Source organism: Mastigoproctus giganteus, chromosome 13 (assembly GCF_048544385.1).
Source record: "Mastigoproctus giganteus isolate SK-2022 chromosome 13, ASM4854438v1, whole genome shotgun sequence".
Taxonomy (NCBI): domain Eukaryota; kingdom Metazoa; phylum Arthropoda; class Arachnida; order Uropygi; family Thelyphonidae; genus Mastigoproctus; species Mastigoproctus giganteus.
In genome coordinates this window covers 69,638,289-69,652,692 of record NC_143587.1, presented here as the reverse complement: position 1 = coordinate 69,652,692, position 14,404 = coordinate 69,638,289, and the positions used below count along the sequence as shown (strand labels likewise).

Genomic DNA, 14,404 nt, shown 5'->3' with positions numbered 1-14,404 from the left:
CAATATGTCCACCCATAATTAACCGAGCTATCAGTTTCTGATATCATCTGCCTGTTTAACACGGTCAAAAGATAATTTATGCGATAGGTAGCATAAAGGTTAGTAAATAATTTAGCTGTTAACAGGCTAGATGACTTTAGCCCGACCGATAACAAAGACACTGATAGCAAATGGCAATAGTAAGGAAGAAAAGCGAACCAATAACATTGATATGGTATAAATAATAGACTAGGGAGCAAACGCTAAAAGTAAGGAGAAAGGCTACAAGATTTAAGGAAAGCAATAGTACCTCAATCCCCCTCGAATTGCTCTAATAGATCATGAGGTAAGAAAGTGAGAATATGATAGAAAATAGTTATAGGTGAAGGAAAAGCTATATGGCAAGTATACGTCGGATAATACCGGGAGCGTAACTTCCCGTCCCTTTTAGTAAGGGATCCTGGTATGTCATAAGTAAAATGCAGCAAAATAGTATAATAGAATGGATAAAATATTACCAAATAGAAGCGGACAATGGAAAGGCTAGTTCCTAATAGCTGGCATGGTGCTACAACGGTTGGTCATAGAATAACCTTCTTACCTCTCCAGGACGATGCAAGAAAAAACAATGTTGCAGAGCAAGTGTAGCTTTATATCCAAAGATAGATGTCAGCGCCCTCGTAGATCTGACATGTAAAGTGTAGAGGAATAATTAATTCCAGTAAATCGTAGTACAGTCGAAGCACCCTCTGGCGTAAATATTCGTGCGACACTAAGAATTTTATTATAATTTTTAAGAGGCGATAGAAGAGATGCAGTTATATTAAAGGTTCCCATGAGAATAAGCAAAAGAAGATAATGGCTAAAGTGGAGCCAATAATTAATTACTACCTCAGAAGCAAATATAGGTACAACTTTTTCAATGAGTGTAAGCTATATAAAATATGCTCCTGAGGCAGTGCCTAAATATGTACATATTTACAGGCTCTGTAGATACCGTCAGCCCTAAACAATATAGTAGATGCATATGCATCTACTATATTGAGGCAGAATGTTTTTGTCATTTGCCTCAATATCATACTTATGTGGATAAGCATCACAAGCATATAATTACTGGTGACCTTAGCATTATTACTGACCCGGAATTACGTACTTTGTTATCATATGGATTTAAATTTAGACCTAATACTATCTGTAATACCAGTAAAATATATAAACAAATACATTTAGATCTCATGCAATTTTGCCTTAAATTAGCATATAAGCATAATATACCATTAGAAGCTTTCCACAAATGGATAACCCTTACATATCAGGCTATTAATAAACAGGTTGGTATTATGCATAAAAATATACAGCCCACCAAAACATTTGATTTGTGCAGCATAAAGCAGCAATTAAAATTGTTACAAGCTAAATTTATTATAACTACCATAGACAAAGCTGCCAACAACTACAGCCTTATATGTAGAAAATTTTATACTACTACAGTGCTAAATGAATTGAATAACAGTTCTACGTATAAATTGGAAACCATCAACCATACCACTATTATTAAAAAATTATTGGCTATGCAAAAAAGAGTTAAAATTAAACAACCCCAATACCAATTTTCCTTATATATATTGTATACCTAAATTCCACAAAACACCCACTAGTTTCAGATTTATTACTTCCTGCAGAAACAGCTACTCAAAAATTCCACATAAAAACTGGTGGAACTTCTAAGTATTATTTTTAAAAATATAGAAAATTCTAGAATTATTCTCAACAATAGCCCTATTTTGGAATATCTAAACAATCATAATCATACTATTGAACACATCAGCACTTATGACTTCATAAATCTGTTCACTAGCATTCCACACAATAGTTTAAAATATGTGTTTAATAAATATTATGCTAAATATAATAATATATTGCCTTGCAAGCAACAATACTGGATTGACTTAGTAAATCTTTGCATTTTTAATAGCTATATCTACGATGGTACCTATATTTATAGGCAAAATACTGGGATCGCTATGGGTGCTTGTAGTTCTTGCCTGGTTGCTAATCTCTACTTGCATTACTTCGAATTAAATATTAATAAGGAAATAGCAATGTACAGATACATTGATGATCTAATTGTTTTCAATCATCCAAACTTACTCACAGTAATTAGCAATTACTATCCACCAGAACTAGAAATAGTTGCTACTAATGAGCATAGTACCAAATCAGCCACATACCTGGACCTAAGCATACAAGTGCATAATAATAATATTGTCACCAATGTTTACGACAAACGTAGGGCCTTTGGATTCAAAACTATTCACCTTACCAATTGGCATGCAAATATCTCAATAAGAATTCACAAAAATATAATTTTGTCACAAGGTATCAGAAGAATCAAAATATGCAATAATGCAGAGAATATTATCGGCACACTTACAGATTTTAGACATAAGTTAATAGAGAATGGATTCCCGGATCATTTTATAAGTATAAACCTTCATACGGCTATGTTAATAGCTTTAAATAATTGCCATAACCAGTCTGACCAACAGTATATTATACCAAAGGTTTTGCGGGGTTAATAGTTTACCCTCATTATCTATGCATATGCATCTACTATATTGTTTAGGGCTGACGGTATCTACAGAATCTGTAAATATGTACATATTTAGGCACTGCCTCAGGAGCATATTTTATATAGCTTACACTCATTGAAAAAGTTGTACCTGTATTTGCTTCTGAGGTAGTAATTAATTATTGGCTCCACTTTAGCCATTATCTTCTCTTGCTTATTCTCATGGAAACCTTTAATATAACTGCATCTCTTCTATCGCCTCTTAAAAATTATAATAAAATTCTTAGTGTCGCACGAATATTTACGCCAGAGGGCGCTTCGACTGTACGATTTACTGGAATTAATTATTCCTCTACACTTTACATGTCAAATCTGCGAGGGCGCTGACATCTATCTTTGGATATAAAGCTACACGTGCTCTGCAACATTGTTTTTTCTTGCATCGTCCTGGAGAGGTAAGAAGGTTATTCTATGACCAACCGTTGTAGCACCATGCCAGCTATTAGGAACTAGCCTTTCCGTTGTCCGCTTCTATTTGGTAATATTTTATCCATTCTGTTATACTATTTCACTGCATTTTACTTATGACATACCAGGATCCCTTACTAAAAGGGACGGGAAGTTACGCTCCCAGTATTATCCAACGTATACTTGCAATATAGCTTTTCTTTCACCTATAACTATTTTCTATCATATTCTCACTTTCTTACCTCATGATCTATTAGAGCAATTCGAGGGGGATTGAGGTACTATTGCTTTCCTTAAATCTTGTAGCCTTTCTCCTTACTTTTAGCGTTTGCTCCCTAGTCTATTATTTATACCATATCAATGTTATTGGTTCGCTTTTCTTCCTTACTATTGCCATTTGCTATCAGTGTCTTTGCTATCGGTCGGGCTAAAGTCATCTAGCCTGTTAACAGCTAAATTATTTACTAACCTTTATGCTACCTATCGCATAAATTATCTTTTGACCGTGTTAAACAGGCAGATGATATCAGAAACTGATAGCTCGGTTAATTATGGGTGGACATATTGAAAGGGTTAACCCTCGTCAACGTCCCTTTCAATGTATCCATTGCCTATAATTGACTGGTCATCATCATCAGCCATTTTCAATCCACTGCAGGATGAAGGCCTCTCCAGCAACTTTCCAGTTCCTTCTGTTTTGAGCACTGGACATCCATTTACTATCCACAAATTGACTGGTATATATATATAAATATATTATGTTTTTTATTGTTGTATTTTACTTATTAATATCCTTTATTAGGTTTGGCCGTGTTGACCAGTTATAGCTATTAGTGGGTTACAGCTAAGTACCTATCTAAAACTAAACATATTAAAGGCACTTATTCAATACCAATATATATATATATATATATATATATATATATATATATATATATATATATATGAGAGTTACCTCAATATCGAAATAGATCTTTTTTAAATTTCCGGGATAAAATCAGGTAAATTAAAATTACATTAAATTAAAAACACCAAATTTAAATAAATAACCTAAATTACCTCGATATGCTCATACTTCCCATACGTGAACCCTCCAAGCACTGGAACATGCTGACATCAACCAGCCCCTGATATCACTAAAGAAGACTGAGCAAATTTACGTTAAAAATAAACCTTACTTTAAAATGCGTAATCTTTTATTATTAAAACCCAAATCTCCTTCAAAGGGACCAAACTTTTCATCTGCAACATGTTTTCACCGGAAGGATAATAATAATAGTTGATATTTTTTAAATAGTAAATAATATACATAGCAGATTAAAATTTACATTGGAATATGAGGATGCAAACAAAAGTTCAATTAATTTCATAAACTTCACTCTAATGAGAGTGAATGGGTCTCTTCAATTTAAAATATATGGAAAACCCACGAATGTAGGACTATTTTTACATTATGAAAGCTATCACCAATTTTCATATAAACAGTCAGTTATTTTGAATCAGTTTATGAATGCCCATAAATATATATATACCCAGGTAGACCTGTGGAATGAAATAGAGGAACTGAAATTGTTTTTTTAAATAGGGGTTATCCCATAAACATCATAAATAATATTAAATTACAGGCTGTTAATAAATTAAAAAAATACACCACACAATACAATTTCTAAAAAATATTTTATTTCACTTCCTTATATCAAACAGTGGCATAAGAAATTAAATATACTTTTTAAGATAGTGGCTGGGACCACCCATAAACTTCAGTTTTTAATTAAAAATTCTTTGGTATTAAATAATAGTGTTGAAAAGAATGATATCATTTATTGTATTCCATGTGGTGATTGTAATGAGCTATATATAAGTTCTTCAAAAAATATGCTTTCTGTAAGACTAAAACAACATGAGTTAGGGCTAACAGGTCAGGAGCCTCAGAACTTTCTTTCCACACAATACATGAAGGCCATTCATTTTCATTTTGTGAAATGAAGGTTCTTAGTATACAGTGAAATTTTACTAAACTACTTATAGCAGAGACCGTATAAATTAAGATTTGAGAACATCCGTCATCCTTACATAATCTCAGACTCGTGGGCACATGCACGATTCACAATAATCTCTCATATCAATGTATAAATTTAGGGGGGAGCATTTGACATTTCAGTATTATTATTATTCTTCTGGTGAAAATGTCTCGCAGACAAAAAGTTTGGTACCTTTGAAGGAGATTTGGGTTTTAATAATAAAGGATTACGCATTTTAAAGTAAGGTTTATTTTTGACAGAAATGTGCTCAGGTCTTTTTAAGTGCATGGGTTATCTGATGTCTGGGGCTGGTTGATGTTGGCGTATTCTGTGCTTGGAGGGTCCACATATGGGCAGTATGAGCATATCAAGGTAATTTAGGTTATTTATTTATTTAAATTCGGTGTTTTTAATTTAATGTAATTTTAATTTATCTGATTTTATCCTGGAAATTGAAAAAAGAAGATTATTTGGATATTGAGGTAACTCTCATATTTATTAATATAATTAAGAAAAGGGAGATTTTCATCTCTTAGTATTTTAGATATAATATATAGCAGAGTTGCCAGTTTCTGGCTGGGGGAACTTGCTAATAAAAATGAAAAATAAAATAAAAATTATTAAAATTATAGAAAGTCTCGCATGCATGACCTTACCTATTACATGACCAACTATGATAGAGTCAGGAGACTTGATCATAGCTGGATGTGTAAAGAGACTGTGGGAAGCTAAAAGTAAGGAAGAGGCTTCTGGCTGTAACTTGATTCTATTTCTACAGAAAGAATAGGATTTCACTCTGCTACTGATATTACTCATCAAGTAAAGAAAATCTCTGAAGCATCAAGAAAGCTCCACAAGATTAGTGTTTTGTGTGGTGTTTTGGTGCGGTATTCCTTCAATAGAAAAATGGTCGGAAGAGATGTTCTAAGTGTCTTTTGGTTTTGATTTTAATTAAGAGACTTTCAAAACACCTCTTGGTAGATCCTGCCAACTAATCTAAATCCTATATGAAAAGAGAGGATGTATTTCCATTAAGTTTCTAAGTGGTGATAATGAAATTATAGTAATCTTATAATACCGTGATAAATCTGGCTGAAAATGAATAGCAAGTGCTTAAAAACAGTACTCACCTTGTATAAATCTGCAATAAATTTATTGGTAGATGATGGTTAAATTTAGGTTGGAAGGTGCATTAAAAAGAACTAAGGTGGAGAACGGGGTGAAAATATTTTAAACAGATTTTAAAATGAGCGCAAGGAAGTAGAAATACAGATCTCCAATCCTTGGTTGTCATAAAGAGGTTAAAGGACATAAGTGAAAAAAAGACCGAAAAATTGATGCCAATAGTCATTATGAGGGACTTTCGTTGAATAGAACGTCATCAGTTGGCAAATGGGAGAAGTGTGATCGAGCTACAGAATTCTTCAGTATGAAGCCCTCACCATTGAATGGTACCAACACCATTCCGATCTTAATATTATTAACGCTAAACTTCCCTTCAACCTCTCACCAGCTTGGAACCTCTCGCGGATAGAGCTTCCACGTGTCAAAAAGAGCATCACAAGAGTATAGATAAACCTCTTTACGACAACCAAGGATTGGAGATTTGCATTTCTACTTCCTTGCACTCATTTTAAAATCTGTTTAAAATATTTTCACCCCATTCTCCACCTTAGTTCTTTTTAATGCACCTTCCAACCTAAATTTAACCACCATCTACCAATAAATTTATTGCAGATTTATACAAGGTGAGTACTGTTTTTTTAAGCACTTGCTATTCATTTTTAGTTTCTAAGCAGTTTGATGCATGATCAAGAACCCATTGCTGCTTCCATTCTAGGTCTATTTTCTGCCTTAGATCAAATTTTTTGTTGGGACCTTGTTAGGATCCCAGGAGAATTTCTGCAATCAGGATTCATGAGATTAAGGATTCAGTGCCTGAGGTCCCTACCAACCAAATATCTGAGATGTCTGCTCTTGAATGTGGAAGCCCAGGGTTCACCTTCGGCAGCATAGTTGACCATTGCCCTTGCAGAAAACCTACTAGTCTAGGTAACTGATTCCTATAGCATTAACCTGGACCTTACACTCTGGGCATAAATCCCAGCAGTATCACTGGAAGGTACCCTCACCTCTCTCTCTCTCTCTCTCTCTCTCTCTCTCTCTCTCTCTCTCTTAACATCCTTAATTCTGTCCACAGTCATGTCTTAGCCAGAGTTCCAAATACAGATTTCAGAAAGTATATGGTACAATTCTGAAGTATTTATCCTGCAGGAAATTGTACACTGCACTATGCTATGGCACTACATATCAGAACAGAACAAACATCTAACGCACTCCTTCCACTGGACCAGGGTGATTTTTACTTCAAGGAAAATCTCTTAGGAATTGCCTAATTAAGCTGTCTCTTTATTTGCCAGGAGAATGTTCCCACCAATCCAACCTCAGGGCCAACATGACACTACCTACAAGCAACTAATCATTCATGACTTGGATTGTGGTCACCAATACATTGTTGCTCAGTACGAAGTGAATATGAAGGAGAAAATGAAAGGTTCTGCTGCCAATATTAATTTATTTTATTTCTGATACTAAATTATCATCCAATTAGTGGCAAAACTATCATAACACCATATCCACCAGTGGAGAGGAACAGGGGTCATCATTTGTCAATAATGCAGGAATGGTGCCCAAAATTTGTAGTTTCACTACTGCACCCAACTTTTCTACACAGTAAGTCTCTGACTTACGTAAATCGTTTCACCATGTTTTAAATTTTACAATCTAGGGACTGTAAAATTTAAAACAAAAAAAAAAAAAAAAATCAATCAATAACAATGAACACAGCACGCACAAATTGCACAAGTGAGATTCAGAGTAACAAGTTTACGAAGCTTAAAAAAAACATAGGGAAAAAATTCAAAGGATGCATGCAGTGTTACCTAATGCCACAAGTCTGTACTAGACGTAGTTCCCCGTGCAACATTCAAATTTCGGTAGCATCTTCAGGTGGCCTCAAAAAAAAAAAAAAAAAGCCACAGAGTAAATAGAGAAACACTGCACCAAGGCCCATGATTGTGATGATACAAACTATTCTATGCATTCATACAGTTATCTAAAGTAATTAGGACAGGCATTATATTTGTTTGGTATTAACAATCATTTAATTTTCATCTTGTTAATGAAAGGAAAAATCGGTTACTAATTTGCATTAATGGAATATTAAATAATGGGCCCACCATTCATATTTTAATAAAGTACTTTTATCTAAATTTTATCAGTTAATAATTCTTCAATCCTCATACACACTGCCTAAAGCAGATGTCTTATGCATTTATGTGTACTCCCTTTCCGAATTAATTGTGGGGAACCTTCTCTAAACATTTGGTAAATTTTTAAATTTCACTATCCCCCAAAAAGTTATTAGCAGCAGTAAATGTTCCACAGTTAAAGGATATGGATGAAATCACCAATAGTTTTAGCTTACTTTTTTTATTCTATTTCCTTTCAAATACCGAAACGCAGCAATGACAGTGTCAACCTACTCAATGCTTTGTTTGAGGTTTTCAGGTGGTTGAAGATCATTGTATGGATTCCCTGCCTGTGGAAAAATTTACCCTTATGCATTTATTCAGCATTTACCATTAAGCTAATGGTAAATACTAATGCATTAAACACTCTTCACCATAAGCTTCTTGCAGCACAGAATGTTTCTGATGCAAAGGAACTGCTGATTACACTCTTCCATTGCTCATTCCATTTGTGCTATATAGGCATAATTCAGCATCTCTGCACTTCTTACATAGACTCACAATTGACAATACCAACAAGTGACACTATCACAATGATAGCCTGATGTTGCCAGCAACACATTCCCTGCTGTTGTCATGTCTCCCCTCTGAAATCACTAGTTCTTTTCACACTGTTCTGTTCATGTTAGAATTTTACTTCTTCCATTTTATTTCATTTCACCTTATTTAATTTATGCTAATCTAATATTACCTGGTCATCACTCTGAAACATTAGTGCTATTCAGTTCTCAGCAGTTTATTATTAGAGCCTTTTCAGTTTTAATGGTACTCAAACTATAGTGTGATTAACTCGTGGTTCTGGTCTTATGACAATTCCGCAATAATAATTCTTTGATATTTCATGCAGGAAGGTGCACTAACCTTCCAGTTTATTAATTAATTAGTTACAATATGCATTTCATGGATCATCATCAGATCAGTAATTCATAGTATTGTTATAATATTCAATTCATACACACCAACTTTTGACATTTAAAAAGCTGGAGATTGGGTAACTGCAAGGAGGATGAAAACAGATTCTTTTTTTTTGGAACAGAATAGGAAAAAAAAAAAAAAAAAAAAATGCACTTTCACAAAAACAGGAGATTTTCAGAAAACAACATATGCATATTTATATTAAAATAATACATCCACAGGTTTACCAGTGCAGAATGCCTCCAAACATCAAGCTTATGCTAGGATTTTTCTGTCTGTGGATTTCTGTTTGGATTATCTGTTAGACATCAACTGATTATAACTGTTTCAAAAAGATACTGTTGCATAACAATATCTTTCTTGAAGTCACTGTTATGCAAACAGGTTGCATCAAAGCTCTGTTCAAAACAATGACCCTGGCTGTCAAAAGAATTTGAAAGTTTCATCAGAATGAGAAGGCCTTAATGCATTGTTTCCCCCCCACCTGGTTGAATTTTCTCACACCCTGAGGAATTGTTAAAATGGAAAGCATGACTTGATCATCTGTTATATTTCAAGCTTCTTTGTGTACTTGTCAGTTCCCCATCCAAGGAACACTATACATCAATTCTTTCTTTCATTATTATAAAAGATGAACTCACAGGGCTGATACCGCAAAATATAAATTTATTTAGCTTCAGTAATAATAAGAACTGAAGCGTGTGCGTGCGTGCATGTGCGATTGATTCATTTTAATTTGTTTCAAAACTTTTTTCAAGTAGTGCTATTGATATTATATAAATACTATTTAAGTGCTAAGTTAAATATTATTTCACTTAACACTTCCAAAAACTCAGCTGACAGTTTACTATCTATGAATTCTGTTCAGAGTTGGAAGATTTTTGACTGCTATAAGGAAACATGCTTTATTCTTAGGGATTCATAATTTGTGAAGGGGCTGCCAAACTAAGTCAACAACTTACCAAATTTATTCAAAGTCATACAGCTTCTGCTATGAGTGTATTAAATATTTGAATTAGATATCAAGTCAAATTACCTTGGCAGTTGAACCAACATGGCTCTGTTGAAGAGTATGATCAGGAATAATGCCACAATATTTGTGCTGCAAATATTGTGGCATACTACTGATCAGTTTGTCATCCATCAACCTGTTTTGATGGATGACAAACTGCACTCGTCTCTTGTTTGTTTTTTATAATTGCAACTGATAAGAAAGGCAACCTTTGCTAATTTATTGACAGGGCATTGTTCTGGGTTGTATTTCTAGACTATCAGCAATGCAAGTTAGAGTTAGCATCCTGTACATTTTCACTAAAAATAAATTATCAATGATATTAGTTTTTAATAAACTAAGTTTTCTCATTAACCTTTTATTATTGCTTTATAAACAGAGAGAGGATATCATCCTCTGCCCGCATCACATGTTGCATCGTAAATGGAAACCTGCAAGAAAAGTTTACCCCCCGCTTTCAATGACTGGTCAACTCAACAATTAATTACAAACTATTCTCAGGTGTTAATCATAGCCATATTCATTATTAAAAATAAAAAATTAACAGCAGAATTTTTTTTTTAATTCAGTTTTAACAATTTTACTATTTTTTGTGGGGGGGGGGAGTAAGAAAAACTATGCTTTTACAAACTGATGGAGAAATTATGACAGTGAAAGAGAGAAGGGAGTACAAAGAGTCAAGAAGATGGACTCTTTATTGTAAACTTAAGATAACAGCTGTGAAACTTGGACTTCGTATTTCTAGAATACCAGCACAAAACCATGTTCTTTGTATACAAGGCTTTTTCACAAATTCCCATAAGGAATTCTTGCACAGAGATCAGGACTACTACTAAAGAGACAACTTAAAGCAGTATTATCAAAGAGCTTCACCAATCTGTTTATACCAAAACATCATTCATGAATACAGGTGGCAAGGTACTTCCATCTATCTCCACACTGAAATAATACCTGTCTCTCAACATAGCTAGATAAGCAATCTGGTTCAGCAGTCCATAAAAAAAAAAAAATTAAATAAAATAAAGTTACATTTACTCTAATAAAAGCAGTTCTGTTGCATGCATTCCAATAAATAATACATTTACTGGAAAATAATACACTATATTATGGCAGTGTTTTGAATATTTAACAGAAAAACAAGCTTCATATCAGTTTTTCAAGTCACCGTCACCCGGTTCATTTGCAAACAGGCTTGAGAAAGCATCAGTCAACATTTGTTAACTTTGCCTTCATTGTTTCAAGAATGGTTCTAGTAACCATTTTGTGTGGTTTGGATATGTGAACCAGCTGAAACAATCAAGGCTGCCTAATGTAGTGCTGACAGGAAGAATTGGAGATAACAGACCACCAGGAAGAGCCAAAAGAGAATAGCTCCAATGCCTAAAGGAAAACAGGTTTTCAGAGCTATCAACAAATGATGAAAGGTTCAAGAGACTGACAACAATGGAGGTTAATATCTAAATAGGGGCTCAATCCATGCCAAACGGATGAGTAGAATGATGAACCATTTTGCACAATGAATTTGTCAGCAATCTTTCAAGTGAATTAAAATTCTGAATGCTGCTCCTGCCACTCTGAATATTAACTAAGCATTTATTTGAACATTTTCCTAGAACTAGACTAGTCAACTAGTCTAGCTGTATTTTTTTTGGGCAGTCTCTCTTCACATACCTGATGATCAAATTCATCCCAAAGGGTCTTTATAGGACTTACGTCACAGCTCTGGGCTGGTCCAATGCTCATATCCTCAAACCAGCCCATCACAACAAGCAGTATAACATGAACGTCTTGCTGATACAGGTATGGGCCACCTCTGATGGACAGCCACAATGTAGGTAATGTAGGTAACCCTGCTGATTGGAGTAACTTGCATTCACAATCATACTAATGTCTCCTAAGGCCTACAAGCAGTTATAGTTGCATATGACACACTGTATTTGAATAGGACAAACGAAAGTACATTATTGTCCAGGATGTCTAGATAGACTTCGGCATTCATGGTTTTGTTGGGGGGGGGGACAAATGGTCCTGGGCCAAACCACAAAAAACAGCCCCATACCATCATGCCGTGTTTTCCGAACTTCACTATCAAACCAATACAGTCTAGCATGCAGCTTTCTCCAGACATCCCCCACATATCCTCAAACCACATGGCGATTAGACTAGTAGACTATGTACCATGACTTCTTACTTCAAAGCACAGCTTTCCATTGGTCTACAGTCCAAGAATAGCAGGCCTTACCCCAAGCTAGACAGCATCAGGCATTAGTTGGGGTGATTAGTGGCTTGTAGATGGCTGCACAATGGTGGTAACTCATACCTACAGCATTCTGCACACTGTACCAGGTGCTGATGTGTCTCAATCATCTCACTGAGCACTTCAAGTGCTGCAACAACATAGATCTGTGTTCTGAGTGGAAGATTTCTTGCAGGCCTCTCCTGTCACATCAGCTTCGGAGGTTTTCTGGGTCTTTTTGTAATGGTTTCATCACCAGTCTGCATTCATTTGCAGATCACATCACCAATCATCAACCTAGGGATCTTCATTGCTATTGAAATATCATGTACAGAACAATTGCTTATGTGGCACCCTATTATCATTCTGTGCTGGTTGTCTAAACTTGCTGATTGGAGCAACTTGCATTCACAATCATACTAATGTCTCTTAAGCCTACAAGCAGTTATAGTTGCATACGACACACTGTATTTGAATAGGACAAACAAAAACACCATGCTATTGTGTCAGTGTGTCAAGTCATTTGTTCTTTTCAAAATGCAAAAACCTGATAGAAATGAACAGAGAAAAACCATAACATCTACTTGAGACTGACCAATTCAGTCCCATTTTATAGGTCAGACTCAATTTTTCTCGCATTAGCATGATTCAAAGACATGATTCATACTCAAAATAATAAGCTGAAAATTAACTCACCTACAGAGGCTGCAAAATACCTGCAAAGATAACACTAATTCATTTTTATACAATAAAATTAGCTAAATGGAATAAAAGCATTTAAGTAAAATCTAAATTTCTGAATAAACATAAGCAACAAAATAAAGATATTTACCTTTAAAGAAGCATTAGGAGTGGTACAACAAAAAGCTATGAAGAGGATAAGGGGTATGCCTATGATTATTAAATATACAGCCCAAAGCCAGGGATGTTTATTTGTGTATTTGACTAGTTGGAATAGAACACCATCCTAAATGAAGGAAGGACAGAGGGGAAAGGAGGATATAAAACTACTTGCAACAAAACTTAAAAAAAGCTTAAAAAACAATTGACAAAAATTTCTTTATTTACACACACAATATAATATATATATATTCATGTGAAAACATTTTTGTGCTACCTGGAAGGAATGCATACAATAATTTCCAAAATATCGAAAGTTGATATTTAATTACTAAACTTTTCCCTCCACGAATTAGACAATTTATTCCTAATTTGTATTTTTTATTTATTTATTTTAACTGGTTCCTTATCTTTCTGCATTTTATCAAGGTTTATAATTATTTTTAATTGAAGAAAATTGATTGAACTTTTTGACAGTTCCGATTTCAAAGATGGACAAAATTCCATGTAGGACACTTTCTGTAAACTTTCATACACTCTGGTTTTTGTTTTACTTGAAATTCATGACTTATACATGACTCATAATGGAGTCTCATAAATAAGTGTTTTAATCAAATTGCTTTTATTCAAATAAAACATTTTCTCTTCCTTTGTTCCAGCACTATTACAAAAAAGTAAAAGAGATAAAATAACATTATTTTTGAAAATTTAAGTAATACACTGCTATTATTATGGTACCAGTGTGATACTGAATTTTTTATTATGTAGCAATCTACTAATGTGAAATACTGGTATGCATTCCAAGTCCTATCTTGATCATATGAAGAAGCCTAAAACTTAAAAGCTAAGTACTGTAAAGTAGCAAGAATCCATAATGTCTGTATTTTCCAAAGAAATAGTTGCTGTTAGAAGAAATTTAACAAATATCAGAACAGATACTACCGATACACTGGTATCTCACATAAACTGATTGTAACTCAGTTAAGGCATAGTATTTTCTTTAGTTATTTTCATAATGATTTACCAAAAGCAAGGTGCATTTCTTGAAAT

At 34.1% G+C, this 14,404-nt stretch overlaps 1 protein-coding gene across 1 annotated transcript in view; it reads right to left on the bottom strand.

Annotated features, from left to right (window-relative positions):
* Positions 1-14,404, bottom strand: part of LOC150076146 (calmegin-like) — a 308,067-nt gene that overhangs the window by 44,169 nt on the left and 249,494 nt on the right. Inside the window, exon 18 of the mRNA XM_090387267.1 lies at positions 13,347-13,481. Within this exon, the coding sequence (XP_090243393.1) occupies positions 13,347-13,481 (135 nt within the window). The remainder of the gene's footprint in view (positions 1-13,346; positions 13,482-14,404) is intronic.